The following is a 20,178-nucleotide window of genomic DNA, read 5'->3' as shown; positions in this document are numbered from 1 at the left end:
CCGGACGAAGTAACGACCCACGGCAAACCCACAAAAAAAAAAAAATTATGAATGACTTACCAAAAAAAAAATGCAATTCGGCGCCTCCCCATGTGCTTACCCAGTCAGGTTTTCGTCTGAGTTGGCGAAACAGGTCGCATGCTGTTTACGTGGGTCCGGTGAACGTAATTCTTGTGGTGAAAATATTGGTGCGGCGTACTACTTTTCCTCATTAAATTCGTTGTGCCAAAAAAAAAAATTTGTGGAGTGCATCACAAGTCCAGTTCGTGCGTGACCGTCCATCGTGCGATGGACGGCATCCACGGGTGCAGCTGACCTTGCGATGTCACGCGCGCACCGGAGAGGATCCGCGCTCCAAGTTTCCGGCCGGCGGCCTGAAAATCAGACCGGCATTTAAAGCGAGCGATCAAGGAATGAAAGAAAGGAGAGGGATCGAATAGAGGGGAAGTCCTCTTCCTCCCGTTCTTCCTTTTCCGCGTCCAAGCCGAGCCATTCCCTCTTCCCCCCTTCCTTTCCCTACCTTATTTTTCCTCACCAAACGAACCTCTGTTGCAAAGCCCCTTTCCTCCTTTGCCTTCTTGTCCTTCTCCTTTCTTTTTGAAGCGTTCCCCTTTTCTTGATCTAGTTTTTTGGGCTTTAATCAAGAATTGGGATTTGGAGTCAAAGATCGATCGGTATTGGACGGTCTGATCGGTTCTTGGGACAGGCGAGATGGATTTTTTCCGCAGGGCGAGGGTGGTCCGGCTTCGGAGCCACCACGACAAATATTTGACGGCGGACGAGGACGAGGAGCACGTGTGCCAGGACCGCAACGGGGCATCCCGCAACGCCCGGTGGGCGGTGGAGATCGTGGACGGGCCCGCCCCGGTTCTGCGCCTCAAGAGCTGCTACGACCGCTACCTCACCGCCTCGAACGAGCCCTTCCTCCTCGGCGTCACCGGCCGCAAGGTCCTCCAGACCGTGCCCCCCCGCCTCGACTCCTCCGTCGAGTGGGAGCCCATCCGCGATGGCGTCCAGGTCAAGCTCAAGACCCGCTACGGCCACTTCCTCCGTGGCAATGGCGGCCTCCCGCCGTGGCGCAACTCCATCACCCATGACATTCCTCATCGCACCGCCACCCAGGATTGGATTCTGTGGGATGTCGATGTCGTCGACATACTCCCGAGCCCCTCTGCCTCGCCGGCCGCGCCGTATCTGCCGGCCGAGCATCACGGAGCTTCCGAGCCTCCAAACATGTCCCCGAAACTGTCCAAGATGGAGGTCTGCTGTCTTCTTCTTTTTTCTTTTTCCTCCTTACAACATCAGATGTATTTGTTTTTTATATATGTATATGTACTTTTCACAATTCTTGGTCGTTCTTGAAATTGCATCCGTTTTAATTGTCCTCAAATTTGCATTCTCTGATGCTGTTTTAAATGGTGATTGGTCTTGAATTTGTATATGTTCTTTTTGTTTTTGCACCTTAACTGTTCTTCATATTGCCTGACTCTCGCATTCTGTCATGTTGTTTTGGTCTTAGTTGGAGTTTTTATCCATCTATTTTTTCTTTTTTCACATCATCGATGCTCTTAAAGCGTTTATTGTATTATTCTAGATGTGGAAATTTGTTCCATTGTTTTTTCTGTCTTAATACTTAGAATGTTATTAAATAGGTATTATTCATCCAGTTTTAACTGTTTGTCATATTGGTTGAATTCACATTCTGACATGTTGTTTTAGTCTTAGTTGGAGTTGAATTCATATTGGTTGTCCATTTTTTCCTTTTTCACATCATTGTTGCTCTTGAAATGCATTTTTTTTAATCTTGCTCTAGATCTGGAAATTTGTTGAGTTCCATTGTTTTTTCTGTTTTAATCTTTAAAATGTTCTTAAATAGGTGTCAAGCTGTCAATTGTCCTCTTTTAAATGTTGGATGTGCTTTAATGGCATTTTTGCGGTGATTGTACCATTTTCAATCATTAATGTTCTCGTGTTTGAAGTATATAGTAACTTTTGAATGCTTTTGTTCTGGCAGTCATCGTCTTCTTTCTCTGGGTCGCTCCACAAAGTGGAGGGTCGGACTATTCACTATACCGTTGCAGACAATGATGGCTCTGTGGACGAGAGCTTTGGGGAGTCTTCCTTCATTTTCAATGGGCTGAGCGTGGAGGAGCTGACTCACAAATTGGAGGAGGAAACAAATCTCAGCGATATAATTGTGTGCTACCGAAATCCAGTGAATGACAAGCTCTGTCCCCTCCATCTGACGCTCCCACCTAACAACATGACGATGCATGTTGTGGTAGTCCAGGCCTCATCCAAAGGTGAAGAGTTGGGCTGCAAATGTTTGTTATAAACTCATGAATCCTTTATTTCTGGGCATAATTATAGACATGGACCTTGGTTAGAAGCTCTGTTTTCATTTACAATTTTTCCCCTTTTAATTGAAAGTCTTGTTACTTTCAAAACATGGGAATCACTTTCTGCTTTACATGTGAAACTAAATTTCAGGTGCTCCTTTTTTACTTATTTCAGCACATTTGGCAGATTATGATTGAATCCAATAATTTTTACCTAAAGCTTATATATCTTAGCTTTGGCAGTTCCTTTGATCATTCGTATTGATGTTCATGTCTGCTTGATTAGATACAGATTTTGAGTAAAATCTGTACTCTGTTATTTCCATCTAGCTTATAGAATATGTAGACTGTTATTAAGTTGATCTTGAGCATGTCTCAATTAATGTCAAGGTTGAGCTGTTCATGAAAAACTTTCTAAGAACTTAGATGTCTTTGATTGTATGTGCGGCTAAACTGGATCTTTAGATCTTAGATTAGCTGATGAAATGCTTTTGAATACTAAACACTTAATTCATTAGATTCATATTTTTTCCTTTTATTTTTTCTGCAAGAGAACATTAGATTGATATCTTGAGGACATACATTCGAATCATAGGTTATATATATATATGTGCTAGGTTCATTAAGCTTCATATGACTGAGCTAAGCAATTCTCAAGCTCAAGAAGCCATCACTTTTTGAACCAATTATTGAGGCTACATGAGCTGCTCAATCATTTGACCGCCAAAGGTTAACATTTAGTTAAGCAGATAAGTATTGAGCTATGCCCTTTTCACAATTTTATGATTGTTCATATCCTTCTAATTGAAAGAACAATGCCTTATGAAGCAGATGGACCAGAATAATTCTAAGTTTGGAAATAGCAGATAAAGATGGTACAAAGGAAGATTATCTCAACCGGGTGACCATCTCTCCTTCGTGACTCTGTTTTTGATTTGGGCTGCTCATTTATCATAAGATGTTCTCCATGGGAAACTCTAATGTGTAATTCTACTTCTCTATAGCATTCATTAGGGTTTTCATTCTCATTATTTGATTAGTTGTTGTGGTCCTCTACTTATCTCCTCTAAGGTGCCCCTCTCTCTTCAATCTTCAAGAGATATTTTCAAGCCTTTCTGTTTGTTGTTCTGTACTTAGACAAATGTTCTGGATATTTGCAAAAGCCAATACTTGGTAGAGGAAAATCCACAGGCAAGGAATGAATTGGAATGATAGCATTCTCTATGACAGTCCAACCTCGCCCCTGCACCGCCCCCCACCCTCCCCCCCTCCTCAACCCACTTTACCTCCCCTCTTTCTATTAATAATTCAAAGTCAAAAATTTACTTTCCTGAATAAACGTTGTCCGTTATTACAAGTAGAAAAAAAATTACTGGTTACATTTAATCAAAAACTCAGCTCTACGTTATGCTTATGTTTCTTCTTTCCATCATACTATTTTAATCAAATTTTTATTTGGTTATTTACTGTTTATTTTTGTCATACTATAATGCACTTTTTTTTATTAGTGAAAGATGGACTTCTTTAAGCAGATTGACCTTTTTTTAAAATTTTTGTAGAGTTGTTTATTTTTTTTCATTATTGTTTTGAGGCACTTTGAATCTTTTTGTTGTTCTAGAATTCCATTTGCTACATGAGAAGTGCTTCCTATTCTTAAATTCCCACATTGACATGTGAGATAAAGTCTGCAAGATGCAATTTGAGTGGGAACATAAGTGAATTGTTGCAGAAGTATAAAACATGCTGCACACTTTTTTTCTAATTTTAAAAATTTGACATATTCTCTATAAAATTTTGAGATGATTTTCAAATATTCGTAAATTTGTTATGTGTAACATGTTTGTATCTTTTTTAGGTTTAATACCTTGATACATTGTCATTATTTTTTATTTTTTGGGACATTCTTTTTGACTCATTGAGTTATGACTAAAATGTTTTCATGGAACATTTAATCTAGAGCTCAATTTTGTTGTATGATGTTTTCACATTTAGGAATGATGTATTTTTCTTTTAATTTTATTTGATTTATATCTTAGTTTCTCCAATGTTATACCCTGACATTCTGCGGTCCTGTCTAGCTAAGCTTTTGGAGTACTAGAAAGTACTTTCTGGCCCTCCAAAAGTAATTTCAGATTGTACGGTGATGTTTGGTAAAAAATCGGAAAGCTGTCTTAGCTTTATCAGAAGCTGAAAAGGTCTACTTGGGAAAAGCTCCATTTTGAAGTTTTTCCAAAAATACTTTCTGGCTAATATCGGAATATTGTTTTGATTTAAACGAAATTTTTTAATGACCAAAATGTCCACTAACAAATTTCATAAATACATCATATATCATGTCATATTATATTAATATACTATAAGTATAATATAATAATAAATTAACATTATAATATATTATAAACATATATATAACATAATGTATTATGATATTATTATATTATAAAAATATAATTTGATATAACAATATTCAATAATAATATAATATCATTATATTATAATAATATAATATAATCCATTATGCTATAATTTATTATTAGATTAGATTATAATCCATTATATTATATTATATTACATTATATATTACATCATAATTATAATAATATTATATTATAGTATTATATTATATTATATGATAATAATATTATACAATAAAATAATATGTTAAAATATAATAATATTTACGTTATAAACATACAATATAATCTATTATGATATTATTATATTATAATAACATAATATATTATAATCTATTATTTGATTAGATTATAACTGATATATTATATTACATTATAAATTATATTATAATTATAACAATATATATTATAATATTATGTTACATTATATGATAATAATATTATATAATATAATAATATTTTAATATATAATAATATATAATATTATATTATATTATTCTCCACTATATAATACTATGCAATGTCCTTTATTGTCTTTTTATCATACCAAAAGCATTTTTTATTTTGATTACCAAATATATGTTAAAGTTGCAAAGCACTTTATAAATATAGTTACTAAACAGCAAATAGATTTTTGTAAAAACTCTACTTTCAAAATCTTTACTTTTCAAAAGCTTTATTTCCAAAAGCTCTACCATCCACATCAGTCCCAAACAGGGCCTTCCACTTATATAAACCAGCAATTTGCTAAGAGCGGGATTTCTTTTCATCCAGTATCTTATAAGGCTTGTGTTTTCTCTAGATGAGTCTCTGACTTGAATCTCCTATTTCTTTAATTGTAACTCAGCTCAAAGAAACTTCCCTTATAAAAATATTATGACAGGATAAAGCTTTTAATAGATTATCATATGGAACTTTGCTAGCTGTGTAATTAAACGAGATTCTGCTAGCCAACTGGCCCTATGGAACTATCCAAATCCTTCACAGTTATTGCATGTTTTCTTCAATTTTTTGCATTATATCATCACTTCTTCCTACTGTTGCTTGAGGGCAATACTCTTTTCAATTGCTTGTCCCAACAGGAGCTCCATAAGTGTATAATATTACTTCTTTATGAAAATGATGAATCTTTGGTCACTACATAGTCCTACGTATGCGAGCTATAACGATTTTTGAATTGTGAAATGGGTGCAGTGTATATGTAAAAGTTACCATTGGTGCTAAGTTGCTGGTTTTATTTCTGGCATTTGGTAGTCTGCCATAAAATCACTTATGGTGATTCTTGCATATGGTTCATCATAAGAAGTTGCCATATAGTGCTGAACGACACATGTCCAATATCATAGTGTCGTGTACTCAATGAAAATGACTAGTCCCAGCCCTGTCTTCTTCTCAGAAAGAAGTATTGTTATATATTTTTTTGTCCTTAAAAGGAGCCATTTATAAACAGTCAGCGACCCAGTATACTATGTCCTGTTAATATGATTTCAGTTTGTGAAGTTTAGATTATGTTATTCTGCATGGGTTCAAACACCACTGATGCAAAACTGTAGCAATATGGGTGCAAGGACATTGAAACCAGCTATGTCAGTATGTACTAGCTGTTCCAGTTTGTACTGGTGCATATTGACATTAATATACTGACCGTACAGGTGGTACCTTACCAATTGTACCAGTTGGTACTGATGGTTTTTCTGTTTTTTTTGAAGCTGTCAGTTTTGATACATACCATCATGACCACTAACATATTGGTATTTTGTCGTTCTGATGAAAAAACAGTACATTATTCAGTACTGGTATTTAAAACCTTGTCATTTGTATGTCAAAATGAAATTTTTAAGACAATAAACTTCAATCAGACATCTATGTGAATTGGACCTAATATCATGATGAGGAAGAATCACGAAGAACAAAGTTAGAAAATTGGCTTCTTAAAATGAGCTAATTCAACTACATCCACGATCTGCCTATTGTAACTGCCTTGACAATTAGGATTCTATATTTTTGTCAAAAAATGCATGCTCCCATTTGGACAACTTCACATAGCCTGTTCGATCGATTATGATTGGAAGAGAGAATAGAAATGATTAAGCGGTTAGTTACAAATGTAAACTCTAGACATATCTGGCTTCCTTGCATTGCTGTTAAGTCATGCTATATTTAGTGCTTGCACAGATAGTTCTGAGCCAAGAAGGCTTGTAATGCTCTGCTGATGATATGCTATAATAGAAAATATGTTGAGCTTAGAATAAGTGCAAGTTTTTAAGTTTCATTGTGAAGGACTGGAAAATATATTAGTTTTTAAGCAGTGGAGCTTTTACACCACCAGTCATTTTTGAATTTGTAAGGTCGGGATGAGATAAATGTCTATAGTGAAGTTAATCATGTTTTAAGTGTTATGAATTTTAAGCTCAGATGTGAATTGACAGTAAGAAATTTTCTAGGTACATGGTTAATGTTTGATTATTTTTGAGTTAAGTAAGAGCTTGCTGAAAGGCTATGTGTGGACAACATGGATGATAACCAAGTTTGTGGTACATTTTTCTCTGTGGCATTTACAGCAAAAGTCCTGTTTTCAATTGAGGGCCACATATATTTGATCATGATTGTTCTCTACGATTTGTAGATGGAGACAAAAGTACCTATTTTTATTGAGGTAGCTCAAAACTATCTGCTGCAATTTCATAAACTTAGAAGTTCCGAGCTAAATGAAAGAAAAATGTAAGTCTTACCAAATAAACAATGCCTCATGCAAGTTTTTTAAAGTGACATATTTGCTTGTACTTTGGTGGGTGTGCGTGCATGTGCCTTTATGTGTGCTTGTGCACATCATACCTGACATGCTGGAGATCTGCTGTGCTCACACATTACATAATTATTGGACTTCTCTGAGCAGTAGAATGCTTCATTACTTTTTCACTGGTTTTAAAAAAGAAAAACTCATACGATGTGACATATGCAGTTAAGAAATTGGCATACGTCAATTTATGTACAAGGATGTCTAAGATTTGCCTTCATATTTGAAGAATTAAAAAACAGTAGCAAGTACCGGCCAATGTTTTACATTATGCAAAGTGGATACTTAAGTACCAATAGTATGGTGGGGCATCCTACCTTCCCGAGTTTGGAGATGGTGGCACCATCCTAAGTTTTAGGACTGGACTGGGATGAGGCATTCACCATCCCAGATGTTGAGATGCATTGTGCCTCCACCCATGAAAAATCTTGAGGATGACCCCATGGATTTCTATGGCTGCAGTCAGTCCTCTTATTAAAGTCATGATGTTAATCAAGGATTAGGACCCTTTGCATTTGGCATTATATGATGTTTCAGAGAATAATGAAATTGCTTGCTGAGATACCGAGCTTAGCAAATCATCAAGTGGACAGTGACAAAGACACGACCTAATGGATTCTGAAGTTTGAAATAATTATAATAAAGGTAGCATTGACACTTAAAAGAGGATATGGAACCTAACCTATATACATACATACATATATATATGTATACATATATACATACATACATATATATATGTATACATACATACATACATATATATATGTATACATATATACATACATATATATATGTATACATATCTACATACATACATATATATATGTATACATATACATATAGATACAGATATGTATACATATACATATACATACAGATATGTATACATACATACATATATATATGTATACATATCTACATACATACATATATATATGTATACATATCTATATATACATACATACATATATATATATATGTATACATATATATACATACACACACACACACATACACACACACATACATACATATATATATATAGATGTATGTATGTGTGTATGTATGTATGTATCTGTGTATGTATGTATGTATGTATCTGTCTGTGTGTGTGTGTACATGTGTATATATATGTATATATATATGTACATGTGTATATATATGTGTGTGTGTGTGTGAGATCATATACAAATGGTACTTCGAACTTGGAACGAGAATGAAGAAATTAATGATACTTCTTTATCTTTTGAGTTGTTCTGTCAGATCGGTCACTCAAGATCTTTAGTCTTCACCCAAATCCAATGAAAAAAACTATATATATATGCATGCATGCATGTATGATGCATGCATGTATGTTTGTATGTATGTATGTATGCATGTATACATACTAGCATACGTGCATATTTATCTACATACATGCATGCATGCATTCATGCATACATAAATGTATGCGTAGTGTACCTGTGTGAGCATCATTGTGGCAGGCTTGCCATGATACAAGGATATGGGCTATGCAGATAGTATATGCATGTTTCCTGTAGCAATTTAGTCATGCATTTAGGTTGCATGTGTCTCATGGAGGACTCCAGTTTGTGTGAAGTGATTGGACATAAAGGGTGTTTCCTCAAAGACCTTTTTAAAAGTTGTGAAATATCTGATGTTGGTGCAAATAGATGACATGATGACCTCATAAAGTTTACCCTAGTATATGGAATAAAGTATTGTTAGCTATAGAACTTATTGTAATCTCAAAGTAGTGACAACAATGCACCGCAGGCTGAAGAGCACCCCCATGTAGTCATTCAATAGTTAGAACTGGATTCAATGTCATTGTTTGCTTTTTTCTTGCATGTTTTAGCAAAATCCAGGATCTTGAGTTGGGAGGAATATGAACTGTTAGATAAGATGAACATCAGACATATCACCTTCGCGAAATTCCTGTGCTCTTGTGACTATTTGTTGATATTCATTCTGCAAGTATTATCAGCAAGATATGGCGCAATAGTATTCCAAAATAACCAATTTTTGCTGATTAACCTGTTATCAGAAAAACCATGGCATGGAAATTATTTATTCTCTTTACAAACTAGATTAGACCTGATAACATCGCTTCCATGCAGTCACCTCTTGAGATGTTTAGTTACTATATTGAGATGCATATGTTTTGCTTGTGTTTACCATAGAGGCTGGACATATGATCAACAAAGATCTTTTCCAATTATCTCAGAGGTTTTGCCAGATCAGTCTATAGAAAACATGTTAGCAGATTATTTTCTCCTTTCAAACCCATATTTGATGTGAGGGTTACTACAGATACCAAAGCAACTGCACCTCTTGGAAAATATCAAATGGTAATTAGATGCAAAGGATATCTTGTTGCGGAATTTGGCCTTTATTGTTGCCATTGATGTGTTTGTTGTCCAGATTTTTTTGGTAAAAGATTGGGATTGATGTGTTAATTATGATTTTTTTGGCCATTGTTCTGGAGACCATTTTTGGCAGTAGTTATGATTTACTCATTATATGGTCTAGACATGCTCTGCATATCCCATCAGGCTATCTGCTTTGATTTGCGTTAATGTGTGCATTTATCTAAAAAATTGGCTTTTGGTTGTGCTTTAAAGCAATGCTGCTGCTTTCCTTTCTTGGTATTATAATTAAAATTCACTTTCATACTTGAATCCTTTGAGACCAACAGCAAGCAGTGTTTTATATTACATGGAGTATGGTGGAGGTCGTACCTTTAGGCCTCTGTTTTAAGTCGTGACATTAATAGAGAATTAGGAACCTTCAGCATTTTGTGGAATTCAGAAGCATGTGAACCTTCTGGCTACCATCCCTTAAATGAAAGGACGAACAGTGTAAACAGTAAGGAATTGTACAGTGACAGGGAAATGGGGCTTAATAACACCCAAGTTTGAAATAAGTTGACCAACGTAAGCATCTGCACTCATAGATGGCAGTGATATGTAACCAATCACTAAGGATAAAGTTATGTGGAAGGGAAAGTTGGCAAGAATTGGAAAAGAGCATGGCGTTGATTAGTGTGATAGCGTATATATATTTATATCACTGTGTACATGCTATGAACACCATGGTGGCAGGCAAACTGCTATACAAGGACAGAGGAAATGAGTTTGTATATTCACACTATAACAGTTCTAGCAGTGCATTAAAGGCTGCACATACCCAATAAGGGAAAACTCCAATTAGGGAAATCTGGTGGGACAATAAAAGGGGATAACCAAAGAACTTTTTGGTCATTGTGAATTAGGATCTGAGATTTGTATCATTGTATGGGCAGACCGTAAGCTCATAAAGATGATTGTGGCATGTGGAATAATGTTTTTTTTGGGTACAGCAAAGATTGTAGGGAGCTACGACAACCAGATAGCTGAATGCTGCAGACTAGAGAACCACCCCCATTAGTCACCAATAGTTATGCTTAGATGCCATGTTTTTCATGCGCTTCTTGCTGATAAATTTCTTGCCATTATAAGATTAACCCAAACATGTGCCTTTGTGACTGTTTATTGTTCTGCAATGTGCATTTGCTATCTGGAATATTTGTATGTTAATATGCATGCATGCATGGCCTGATTGTTAATTATAAGATTGAAGCCAACAGATTCATTAGGGTTTGTTATCCTCTTGACAACCTGACTCCACCTGGTTACAGAACTTTCATGCAACATTGCAGATAGCCTGTTGAAACGTTTATATGTTATGTTGAAATGTATGTCAGTTGATTAGTCCTCTTGTGCTTCAATCTAGTGTTGATAGTGTGCAACAGATGAAATACCCTTTATAAATTTGATCCATAGATTCTTGGAATTGAATGGTTGTTGCTTGCATATGTTTTAGGTGACTAGTTGCTGCATTCTTTTCTTTCTTCATCATCTGATTCTCCAATGTTAATTTGAATCTTTGATGTTGCATTTCTATTAATATTGTTAACATACTTGCTTCTGACCCCCTTTCAGTGGCAAAGACTTTCCCTTGGCCGCTTGCTGGATGAATTTATACATTCGAAATCATATCCAGTGGATCTGTACATTTTGCGATTGCTTTCACATACGGGGGCCTGCAGAATACTATTTTTAGTCATTCTTTGGCATGGATCTTAATCACAGTTTATTCTCTTTTGCTGTTGAATATTTGCTGCCGATGAGGCTGGACATGATATCAGCAAAGATATTTTTCAAATGTGCTGGAGGTTTTGTTGGATCAGTCTTCCAATAATGTTGAAGGATAATGTTCTCCTTGCTGATCCATACTACATGATGTCTCACTCAAGACCAAAACAAACATTGTAGAGTTTTGTTTGTAGTTACAATGTGAAAAGATCTCATGTTTTGATACTAGGTATTTATCTTTGCTATTGATGCACTTGTGGTGCAAACTTATTTGGTGAAAGTTTGGAAAAGCTTGTGGATTAAATTTTGGAAAATTAAGAACTCTAAACTGTGGAAGGTGCTGAGGGTGAAGGCTTCGTGTTTGACATGGGTTATGCTCTTTATTATGCATCTCTGGTCAATCATGTCCCCATCTTTTATAAGATTAGCCTGGAGACCACTTCTACCAATAATCATGACATTCTGTGCAACTCCCTTCAAAGTTTAGGCCCTCAGATTTACTGATGGGAATTGACACTTCTGGGCCCTATACCATGAGTGATTTTATCTTCTAATGTTGGCTACTTGGTTCTTGTGTATGAACGTTGTCAGAATGGACCAATCAAAGCATTTATTGATCCAATGAAGTGGGGTCAGGTGGTAGGTTGTGCTGAAAAGCTTCATTGCGATTATATTCACAACAGGTCATGATTTAAATAAGTGAGATTGACCTCATCATCAAGCATTTCAACTTTGGTGATATTTAAAAGGAGGATGCTCTGGTATTCACGAATGTTTATTACATAACTTGAGATGCCCTAGTATTCATGAATGTTTATTTCATAAGATGGATTATCCTCCTTTTACACACATACATATTGATGTATCTGTTTGTGTGTGTGTATCTGTGTGTGTGTGTGTGTGTGTGTGTGTGAATGTTTGGCTTGCACAAAGTTCTGTATCTGCCATATAGGTGCAAGTATTAATGACCAAATACTAATGTGTTTGGCTATTATTAAGATTTATTGTTTAATTTGCAACAAATTTGGTAATCAAAGCTTTATATTTATTAATTTCTATTATAGAATAATATTTTCTAAGAATAACTTGTACAAAAAAAAAGGGACTGTGCTTCAAATATTGTGCGGAGGCAAGTATCATTGATGCCGGTATAAATGATAGGAGTTTTTGCATAAGGATATTGAGCTTCATCCACCATGTGGATATAGGTGGTATGATGTTTTACTTGACTGTTGTTAAAGTTTATTAATTAATATGGCCCAGTTTGTGCAGAATTCGTCATTCACTACATATTAATTAATATGTCTGTACTAATGATCAGAATTTTGTCATAAGGGCTCTGCATGTGCAGAGTTTTTTATTTATCATATAAATATTATTATTAATAATAAAAAATTTTGCCTGATCAATATTAAAGTTCATTACTCAATATGTAATTAAAAGAGCCTTCTATTTATTATAATCTTTTATATTATTACAATATATTTTAAAAATAATTGAAATAATAAAAAAATATTATACCTTGTATATTGTATAAGGATTGATATTTATGATCATTATAAAATTTAACTATTAAAACTTTTATTTATTATAATTTATTATTTTATTATATTATATTTTAAGAGTTGTTAAGAAAAAAATTATATCTTATGCATTATATGAGATATATGCTAGTTTTGATAGGAACTCTTTTAAGGAACCGCGTACGAGGTACTTGTCATTCTCCATAACTGAATTTTTCATCCCACTTTCAAGACCATATTCGTGATATAGCTGAGTATTATTTTTTTTTTTTTGGGTAAAGGCGTGATACAGCTGAGTTGTTAAGATGTGTGACCATTAGCTAGGTTCCAAAAACCGCTCATGTAATATTTTCTAATAGTACGGTATCGTAGATTTGAATTTATTCGTTTAATATTTTATTTATTTAAATAAAACTTATCTTTCTTTGAAAAATAATTATATGCATTATATCTATGGTATTCCAATCTTTTTTCTGCTATCTCAAAAATACATGTCCGAGCCCCTGGAAAGCGGGTCTCCGTCCCCACCCCCACCCCACCCAACCTTTCCCCTAAAGCACGTGCAAGGTCTTGCTATTTGTAATTCCACGTGACCCCTTCCCTCCCTCACACACAGCCTGCCTTTCCCGCGTTTCCCACCATCCGCATTCTTCGCCTACCGGATTCGGTCACCGCCATCTCCCTCCATCACCGATCGGAACCCATGTCTCCTCACAGCCTCTTCTCACCGGCGAGCCTCCCTGCTGCCCTGCCCCATGCACTCACCGCCCTTCTCCCTCCCCTTCTCTTCCTCACGCGGGTTCGGTCACCTGTCTTCCAGATCCGCTGCTCCTTCCCTGCTCCCTTATCTCCATCCACTTCTTCCCCTTCCTCGTTCTCGACCTTCGCCCCTACTCCCTTCCTCTCTCCTCTTCTCATTGACTCTCTCTTCCCGCCGCCCCTATTGATCTCTCCGGCTCCCCTTCCCGCTTCTCGCCAGACACTTGCTTCCACCTCTCCTCCCTCCGCTCCTGCCCCTTCGCCGCCTCCGCCACCGGTGGCAACTCCCCCGGTGATGGCGCTGCTTTTTCTCTGAACCAAATCAGTCTCCAGGTATTCATGCCACCCCTTATCTCTTCTTACTTCTTCAAATTTTCTTACTTCTCTTACCCTAACCATTTTCTTGGCTTCTTTCCAACCCTTTTGATCAAAAATTCAGATCTTGGAGCCCAACGTTGTTCTATCTTTTGGACGAGATGGATCTGTTCCACAGGGCGAGGCTGGTCCGGCTCCGCAGCCACCTCGACAAGTACTTGATGGCGGACGAGGACGAGAAGCACGTGTTCCAGGACCGCCAAGGCGCCTGCTACAACGTCCGGTGGGCGGTGGAGCTCGTGGAGGGGCGCCACCCCTGGGTGCGCCTCAAGAGCCGGCACGACCTCTACCTCACCGCCTCCAACGAGCCCTTCCTCCTCGGCATCGCCGGCCGCAAGGTCATCCAGGCCGCGCCCACCCGCCTCGACTCTTCCGTCGAGTGGGAGCCCATCCGCGAGGGCTTCCAGGTCATGCTCAAGACCCGCGCCGGCCGCTTCCTCCGCGCCAACGGCGGCCTCCCACCGTGGCGCAACTCGGTCACCCACTACACCCCTCACCGCTCCATCGCCCCGACCTGGATCCTGTGGGACGTCCACATCCTTGATATAACACTCCCCTCGCCCTCCACTTCTCCCACCGTAGCGTTGGATCCGCCGCCGGAGCCTGACAGGGTTTCCCAGTCTTCACCCTCCGATGTGTCCCTGGGACTGTCCAAAACAGAGGTATTGTAATTTTCTTAATTCTTAGTCGTTCTCGAAATTACATTTGAAATTCGTATTTTACACCTTAATCGTGATGGTATTTTGATTTGTAACCGTTCTTGAATTTGCACTGCCTCCCCTTTTTTTTTTGGCACCCTAACTGTTCTTGAATTGACATTCATCATGCTGTTTTATTCTTAATCGTAGTTGAATTCACAACATTCATGTTCTTGAATTGCATTTTGTTGGGTGGATGTCTGGCCAGGACACCACCTCCCAAGATCCTTTCAGTACCATGCGATGCAGCAGGAAGAAAGAATAAACAAAATAAAAAAAAAACAATCAAAATACGTGGATCAGCCACAAAAGGGCTCGCCTCCACGGGGCATGCAAACTTCACTATGAAAAAAAAATTTTACAAGAGGAAACCTCACCCTCAACCTTGTACACCCAATTCTTTCCATTGTGGTAGCCCAAACGGCGGATTCACCTGCTACATTACAATACCTCGCTCCTTATACGGGAGCGGCTCTGGCTGAATATTTTATGTACCGTAAAAAACATACTTTAATAATTTATGATGATCTCTCCAAGCAGGCACAAGCTTATCGACAAATGTCTCTTCTATTAAGAAGGCCCCCTGGTCGTGAAGCTTATCCAGGAGATGTTTTTTATTTGCATTCGCGCCTTTTGGAAAGAGCCGCTAAATCAAATTCTCGTTTAGGTGAAGGGAGTATGACTGCTTTACCAATAATTGAGACTTAATCTGGGGACGTGAAATTTCCCTCACAAAAGCTCTCTATCTCTTGGAGACCCCCCTGAACCCCTGAAGAGCCTGGCGACCGCTGTCCAGGAGCCTCCTGCTCCTTCTCTCACAGCCTCTCGCCTCTCTCTCTCTTCTCGAATTCGTACGGCGCAAGAAAACCAACCCTCCGCCTCTCTGTTTCGTCACAGGAGCTTTTTATAGACCTTAATCACGACTTAGATCATGATTAAGACTCCTTAATCAACCCAAATCACATCCTAGACCGTCGGATCAAGACCGGGAGCCACCCATGCCGTCGGATCGCGCTCCGGTCCACGGAATAGTACCGTGGACCGCGAGAAACGCATCGGAAATACCCACGCGGTCCACAGGCCCCGCCGTGGACCGCCTGGTCCACGGTGGACCGGGGCAAAAGGCCAGCAGGGCCTGGGTCGGCCCGCGCGCGCGGGCCTGGGTCGGCCCGCGCCTGCGTGCGGGCCTGGGCCGCGCTTGCGCGCGGGCCTGCGCCCGGCTGGGCTGCGCGCCCGCCTGGGCCGCACGCCCGCCTGAGCCGCGGGCCTGGGTCGCGCGTCCCACGCGCCGCCGCCTGCGGCTGCGCCACTGCCGCCCGCCGCCGGTCGCCGGCGGTCCTCCGCCGCCTCGAATGTCGTGCCGACTTCAAAAGCTCGTATCTCCTCCATTCGAGCTCCGTTTCGGATGATCTTGGTCTCGTTAGACTCTGTTTTTCGCCGCGAACCTCGCTGTGGGCTCAATATGGACTGAATCTCGAGGCGTCAAATCCTAACAATCTCCATCTCGACTCGATATTCGGCCTCCTCCAAACTCTGAGAGCTTCTGGATCTCCTCGCCCCCATGTCCTGGGGCAATCGCCTGCTGATCATGGATGGGCAAACATGGGAGTCGAGCCAGGCTGCTCGATCCCATCTCCGTCGTATGCTGTGCTCCTCCTGACCTGAGACCTGCTCGGGGCATCGTCATGCGGCAATAGGAATCTCACCTTGCAACGTCGCCTCTCGTCCTCCCGAGTCTCCTGTCTCGTGCCCGATCCACCTCCTGGAGCTCCACCTCGCTCTGGGCTCCGCCTGACTCCCGAAGCTCCACCTCGCACTGGGCTCCCTGCGAGGTAATAATGTCCTCTGCTCCTCTTCTTCCCCTCCAGTACAATCCTATCGTCGCATAGCACCCTCAGGATTCCTCCACCAGCTACCGTCCTGTAGCCTCTCAAATCCAGTCTGCTAAGTAAGATAAGATTCCGTCTGAAATCGGGTATGTATCGGACCTCCCCCAATCTCCTCACTGCACCGTCATGTGTCCTCCAACTGACCGTCCCAATGCCTCTGATCGCACAGCTCGATCCATCCGGCAGATATACAGTGCCCTCACTGTTCTCCAGGGAGTCAAACTGCTCCTCTCTACAACACACATGATAGGGGCATACAGAATCCAATATCCACTGCTGGGAACAAGTAGATACCTCATCAGATATCTTCAAGACATCTCCATCTGAATCGCTGCCGGCCGTCGCTACAGCAGCCACCGTCCAATTTTTAAGTTGAGGGCAATCTCTGGCTAGATGCCCCAACTCCTCACACCGATAACACCTGGTTTTGCTCAAGTCCCTCCTGGACTTGGACCGCCCTCGTTGCGATCTCCTGTCGCTCCGTCTACCGCCTCCTGCACCTTTAGAAGCCACCAAAACTGAGCTACCGCCATCTGAGCTCGAAGCTGGATTCTCCCTCCTGAGAACCTCGTTCTGGAGTATCGCCGCGGTGACCTCATCCATCTTGATAGTGCTCTTCCCCACTAGAAGAGCAGTTACCAAGGACTCGTACGAAGGGGGAAGCGACGCCAGCAAAACCAGCGCCCTGGTCTTTTCCTCAACGTTCTTGCCAACGCTGAGAAGGTCGGTGAGGATCTTCTGGAAGTGGCTGAGATGCTCCTGCACGCTCTGTCCCTCGGTCATCCGCAGTTGGTAAAACTGCCTCCAGAGGAAAAGAGTGTTGGTGAGAGACTTCGCCATGTACAACTCCTCGAGCTTCGACCACAGTACCGTCGGAAAAGTCTCGCTCAGCATATGGATCACCACCTCATCCGCCAGGTACATGCGGATGGTACTCACCGCCTGCATCTGTAGCCGTTTCCAATCCCGCACCTCCATGGTGGTCGGCTTTTCATCGCACAAGAGAGCATCGATCAACCCCTGTTGGATGAGCACGTCCTTCACTCTTGCCTGCCACAAGGAGAAATTACTCTTACCATCGAACTTGTTGATCTCCATCTTAATTGTTCCTGTTTTCTCCATCTTCAGTCTTGCTCAGCCACAAAAGGGCTCGCCTCCACGGAGCATGCAAACTTCACTATGAAAAAGAAATTTTACAAGAGGAGACCTCACTCTCAACCCTTGTACACCCAATTCTCTCTCACTAGAAGTTCCCCACACAAAAGCTCTCTATCTCTTGGAGACCCCCCTGAACCCCTGAAGAGCCTGGCGACCGCTGTCCAGGAACCTCCTGCTCCTTCTCTCACAGCGCTCTCGCCTCTCTCTCTTCTCGGATTCGTACGGCGCGAGAAAACCAACCCTCCGCCTCTCTGTTTCGTCACAGGAGCCTTTTATAGACCTTAATCACGACTTAGATCATGATTAGGACTCCTTAATCAACTCAAATCACGTCCCAGACCGTCGGATCAAGATCGGGAGCCACCCATGCCATCGGATCGCGCTCCAGTCCACGGAATAGTACCGTAGACCACGAGAAACGCGTGGGAAACGCCCACGCGGTCCACAGGCCCCGCCGTGGACCGGGGCAAAAGGCCAGCAGGGCCTGGGCCGACCCGCGCGCGTGGGCCTGGGCCGCGCGTCCCGCACGCTGCCGCCTGCGGCCGCGCCGTTGCCGCCGCCGCCCGCCGCCGGTCGCCAGCGCTCCTCCGCTGCCTCGAATGTCGTGCCGACTTCAAAAGCTCGTATCTCCTTCATCCGAGCTCCGTTTCGGGTGATCTTGGTCTCGTTGGACTCCGTTTTTCACCGCGAACCTCGCTGTGGGCTCAATGTGCGCTGAATCTCGAGGTGTCAAATCCTAACACATTTCTCGTCTTGTTCTGGGTCTTGAAATTTCTTGAATTCCATCAATTATTCTATTTTATTCTTTAGAATGTTCTTAAAAAAGGCATTAATTATCCACTTTTAGATCTTGAATGTCCTTTCATGGTCTTGATTTTGCCTCATGATTATATGATACTTATATCATTGATGTTCTGCTGTTTGGGGTCTCTAATCTGTAGACTGTTATGCTGGCAGTCATCCTCTTCTTTTTCCGGCTCACTGCACATGGTGGAGGGACGAACCATCCACTACACTGTTGCAGATGATAATGGCCACTTGGACGAGAGCGTCGAGGGGTCTTCTTTTATTTTTAATGACCTGAGTGTCAAGCAATTAACGCAAAAATTGGAGGAGGAAACAAATCTCAGTGATATAATTGTCTGCCACCGGAATTCTGCAAATGGGGAGCTTTTTCCTCTTCATCTGGCGCTGCCACCTAACAATGCAGCAATGCATGTTGTGGTCGTCCGGGCATCATCAACAGGTGAATCTGTTCATGACTTGATTTGGTCAGTGCTGCATATGGCCATACCCTTTCTTTTGACCGTTCTTTTTTGTTCCCTAAACTGTAGAATTAAAATTTAATCATTATGAATGCTCTCCAGCTTCTTTAGATTATTGAGATTGTTAAAAATTGGGTTGCACATGCCTATTATAACCATAAGAACACACTTGAAGCTTTTTATTCATATGCAATTTTTCCCTGTAAAATGGAAATTTTGTTGACTTTCAGAACATAGGAATCTTTATCTGCTTCACATGGAACACTCAATTTGAGATACTGTATTTGTTGGTTATTTTGCCACCTAGTCTCAGTACCTTTTATCATTTGCAATGGAGTTAATGTCCACTTGATACATATTTTGAACCCATACTTTGTTATTTCCATCTGGCATAAAGAATAAGTAGAATTGTAATTAATCTGATCTTGAGCATTGCTCAGGTAAATTTGAGGCAAAGTTGAGATGTTCATGAGAACTGTTTTCAGAACCTGAGATATTTGATTACATTTGCAGCTAAAACACAATCTTTATATCCTAATTTAAGTGCAGAAATTCTTATTGGTTACTAAAAATTCAGTTCATTAGATTGATATGTTTATTTTCTTCCTGAGAGAATACTAGATTGATATCTTGGGGAAATACATTTAAATAATACATTTCATTAGGATGTATATGTATGTGTGTGTATATAAAATCCTAGGTTATTCAAGCTAAACATGAGTGAGCCAAGGAATTGTCAAGCTTGATTCATTTACTGTTTGAGCAACCCCTTCTTGTGTCAAATATTGAGCTTAACGTGCGCTCACTCATTTGACAGCCCAA

The 20,178-nt window shown here is 40.3% G+C and overlaps 2 protein-coding genes across 3 annotated transcripts; both read left to right on the top strand.

Moving 5' to 3' along the window:
• The first annotated feature begins 240 nt into the window (after positions 1-240).
• LOC105055360 (uncharacterized) lies at positions 241-12,040 on the top strand. 2 transcript variants are annotated; one of them, XR_012138678.1, is made up of 4 exons: positions 241-1,260; positions 2,015-2,303; positions 7,380-7,474; positions 11,537-12,040. XR_012138678.1 is itself a non-coding variant. In XM_019848413.3 (3 exons), exons 1-3 carry the CDS (start codon positions 712-714, stop codon positions 11,569-11,571), a joined length of 873 nt encoding a protein of 290 aa, XP_019703972.1. In that variant the 5' UTR covers positions 249-711; the 3' UTR covers positions 11,572-12,040. The 2 variants fall into 2 exon arrangements, 1 of the variants encoding a protein (XP_019703972.1); XM_019848413.3 differs by lacking the exon at positions 7,380-7,474 and having other exon boundaries at positions 249-1,260.
• A 2,387-nt stretch (positions 12,041-14,427) lies between these two features.
• On the top strand, positions 14,428-19,758 carry LOC109506286 (uncharacterized). The gene is made up of 3 exons (XM_073251176.1): positions 14,428-15,008; positions 19,049-19,345; positions 19,594-19,758. Exons 1-3 carry the CDS (start codon positions 14,448-14,450, stop codon positions 19,756-19,758), a joined length of 1,023 nt encoding a protein of 340 aa, XP_073107277.1. The 5' UTR covers positions 14,428-14,447.
• Positions 19,759-20,178: the final 420 nt, after the last annotated feature.

This window comes from Elaeis guineensis, chromosome 2, assembly GCF_000442705.2.
Source record: "Elaeis guineensis isolate ETL-2024a chromosome 2, EG11, whole genome shotgun sequence".
NCBI classification, from domain to species: Eukaryota; Viridiplantae; Streptophyta; class Magnoliopsida; order Arecales; family Arecaceae; genus Elaeis; species Elaeis guineensis.
Note: the sequence above shows the minus strand (reverse complement) of the source record. Positions and strands in the feature narration are given on the sequence as shown.